Here is a 3,274-nt window from a genome sequence, read left to right on the forward strand (position 1 = left end):
CAGTTCTAGCGAATGGTCCTCTTATTTCTCTCTAATTCACTACTTATAAATATTCTTAAACTTCACTTACAGCACTGATTATTATTATTTTTAGTAGTAGTAATAGTATCTTGGTATTTTTTAATGGTTTCTGTTTTGCTTGCCCCCACAATACATACACCATTCAATTCAATGTTCATTAATAATAGTACTCCATACTTTATAACAAAGCAGACATTTGTAAAATGTTTTCTGTACTTTTATCCATTTATACTTTAACATATTTTTTTGTACTTTTGTTCAAAGTACTATTTATAAGGGATAATCTTTGTTTATGTTATGCGTTTCTTGACATAAGGAGGGAAAAGGAAATCCAGTCAGTATCAGTCTCTTACGTTGTGTCTGAGGGTCGAGGTTCTTTACTGAAGTCTGGAGGATTATCATTGGACCGGTAACTCTTCATAGACAGACAGCTGGATCCTGCAGACTCTGCTCTCGGTCTGTACTGGAATCTGCAAACACCAAGATGTTTTCATTACATCACGTGAATCCTTGCTCAATTCTCTGATAAAGCTGTTTAGGAGGCTTAAAAGTTTGTATTTGTCCTCTTAGATCAGATTACAGCTTCTCTAGGTGACTGACAGCTGCCACAGATACTAAGAGGCAAATTATTTTTGTTTACCACAAAACTGAGTTTTTCTTTAATTTAGTAAGCACTTCCATGTCAGCAGAAATGTTATTATACAAACACAAAAACTAAACATGACATTGGCAGAGGTGATTATAAATGAGTCAGTCTCTTACGTTGCGTCTGAGGGTCGAGGTTCTTTACTGAAGTCTGGAGGATTATCATTGGACCGGAAACTCTTCATAGACAGACAGCTGGATCCTGGATCCTCTGCTCTCTGTCTGTACTGAAATCTGCAAACACCAAGATGTTTTCATTATATCACGTGAATCCAGGGCTGGACGATACGGCATAAATGTTATCACGACAAAAAGTTTCATATCTTTCGATTTCGATAATTATCACAATAAGTATCAAATCTTTATTTCTTTTGAGTTTAAAGGCTGATTTTTGCTCCTGAGTGAAAGTTGAAGAAACCTGATGGTTAGCTGTGGTTTAAACTTTTCTTTATGGGCAACACTTGATGCCAAACAGTGGATCACTTCACAAATCTGAGGTAGAACATTCAAAACAATGATGATAAAATCTAGTTAAGTAAAATTAAGTAAAAACTTTTTTCCAGTCCTTTTTGCCCTCAACAAAATAAACATCGTAATAAAACAAGTCCTAATTTGTGTATGATTCAAGTGAGTAAAATCAAACATTTATTGAACATTTGTTATATTGTTAATAACTGTTTTTATTGCAATAAATATTGTTATTGTTTTATTGTCCAGCCCTACGTGAATCCCTGATAAATTCTCTGATAAAATCATTTTGGAAGCTTTCAATACACAAACTGATGCTGTGAAATTGTTTTTCTCAGGCTCCCTCTAACAACGCTTAAATACAATATGTATAAAAACAAAAGCTCACAAGTAAATGAGAAAATGAGACATAAAATAGCGCAAAAGTTAAAATATACAAAAACAATGGAGTACAGATGTAGGCCGGTGTAGTGATAAAATGAATAAACTGTAATGTAGAGGTTGTAGATGTATTAAATATATGCTTAATGAGAACCTGTCCTGGACAGGTAAGAACAGGATGTAGACAGGTAATGCACATAAATATGTAAATATATCCACTGTGATGCTTTAACAGCTTGTTAACAGTTAAATTAGCCGTCCTTCTCTCTCATTCCCTGTGTTATTCTCCCATTTCCCCTCCAGTGTTTCCCCGTTCACTTTCCCTGTTTGTACCTCTGTGTTTGTCTATCAGGACATTGCATATTTATTGTTGCTAACTTGACAGTGGAAACTGTAAATGAGTCATATTAGTCAGTATCAGTCTCTTACGTTGCGTCTGAGGGTCGAGGTTCTTTACTGAAGTCTGGAGGATTATCATTGGACCGGTAACTCTTCATAGACAGACAGCTGGATCCTGCAGACTCTGCTCTCGGTCTGTACTGGAATCTGCAAACACCAAGATGTTTTCATTACATCACGTGAATCCTTGCTCAATTTTCTGATAAAGCTGTTTAGGAGGCTTAAAAGTTTGTATTTGTCCTCTTAGATCAGATTACAGCTTCTCTAGGTGACTGACAGCTGCCACAGGTACTAAGAGGAAGATGGGACAAATTATTTTTGTTTATCACAAAACTGAGTTGTTCTTTATTTTAGTAAGCACTTCCATGTCAGTAGAAATGTTATTATACAAACAAAATCAACAAAAACTAAACATGACATTGGCAGAGGTGATTATAAATGAGTCCGTCTCTTACGTTGCGTCTGAGGGTCGAGGTTCTTTACTGAAGTCTGGAGGATTATCATTGGACCGGTAACTCTTCATAGACAGACAGCTGGATCCTGAATCCTCTGCTCTCTGTCTGTACTGAAATCTGCAAACACCAAAATGTTTTCATTACATCACGTGAATCTAGGGCTGGACGATATGGCCAAAAATGTTATCACGATAAAAAGTTTCATATCTTTTGATATCGGTAATTCTGCCATATACTGGCTATCGGATAATAAAATCAAATATTGAAATCAGCATAGGACTTAAAAATAAATAGCCATAAATAGGTGGTTAGGGTGGGAAGATGGGTCAGAAAACGGACTCTCTCATTAAGGTTTTGGTGCCTAAACCGAACCAAACTGCGCCTGTTTAACAACGTTAAGAAAATCTAACTGGACATTGCATATTTATTGTTGCTAACTTGACAGTGGAAACTGTAAATGAGTCATATTAGTCAGTATCAGTCTCTTACTTTTTGTCTGAGGGTCGAGGTTCTTTACTGAAGTCTGGAGGATTATCATTGGACCGGTAACTCTTCATAGACAGACAGCTTGATCCTGCAGACTCTGCTCTCTGTCTGTTCGGAAATCTGCAAACACCAAGATGTTTTCATTTATATCAGGTGAATCCTTGATCAATTCTCTGATAAAGCTGTTTAGGAGGTTTAAAAGTTTGTATTTGTCCTCTTAGATCAGATTACAGCTTCTCTAGGTGACTGACAGCTGCCACAGATACTAAGAGGAAGATGGGACAAATTATTTTTGTTTATCACAAAACTGAGTTGTTCTTTATTTTAGTAAGCACTTCCATGTCAGTAGAAATGTTATTATACAAACAAAATCAACAAAAACTAAACATGACATTGGCAGAGGTGATTATAAATGAGTC

At 36.0% G+C, this 3,274-nt stretch overlaps 2 protein-coding genes across 2 annotated transcripts in view; both read right to left on the reverse strand.

The window, feature by feature from the left end:
* The window catches only part of LOC123956647 (nuclear factor 7, brain-like), a 167,305-nt gene that overhangs the window by 113,856 nt on the left and 50,175 nt on the right, over positions 1–3,274 (reverse strand). The gene's annotated exons all lie outside the window — the stretch shown is intronic.
* Positions 1–3,274, reverse strand: part of LOC123956640 (NACHT, LRR and PYD domains-containing protein 14-like) — a 36,610-nt gene that overhangs the window by 25,600 nt on the left and 7,736 nt on the right. The window contains exons 3-7 of the mRNA XM_046028983.1: positions 2,859–2,975; positions 2,370–2,486; positions 1,945–2,061; positions 784–900; positions 375–491 (exon numbers count right to left, since the gene is read on the reverse strand). Of these exons, the coding sequence (XP_045884939.1) occupies positions 375–491; positions 784–900; positions 1,945–2,061; positions 2,370–2,486; positions 2,859–2,975 (585 nt within the window). The remainder of the gene's footprint in view (positions 1–374; positions 492–783; positions 901–1,944; positions 2,062–2,369; positions 2,487–2,858; positions 2,976–3,274) is intronic.

Source organism: Micropterus dolomieu, linkage group LG18 (assembly GCF_021292245.1).
Source record: "Micropterus dolomieu isolate WLL.071019.BEF.003 ecotype Adirondacks linkage group LG18, ASM2129224v1, whole genome shotgun sequence".
NCBI lineage: Eukaryota > Metazoa > Chordata > Actinopteri > Centrarchiformes > Centrarchidae > Micropterus > Micropterus dolomieu.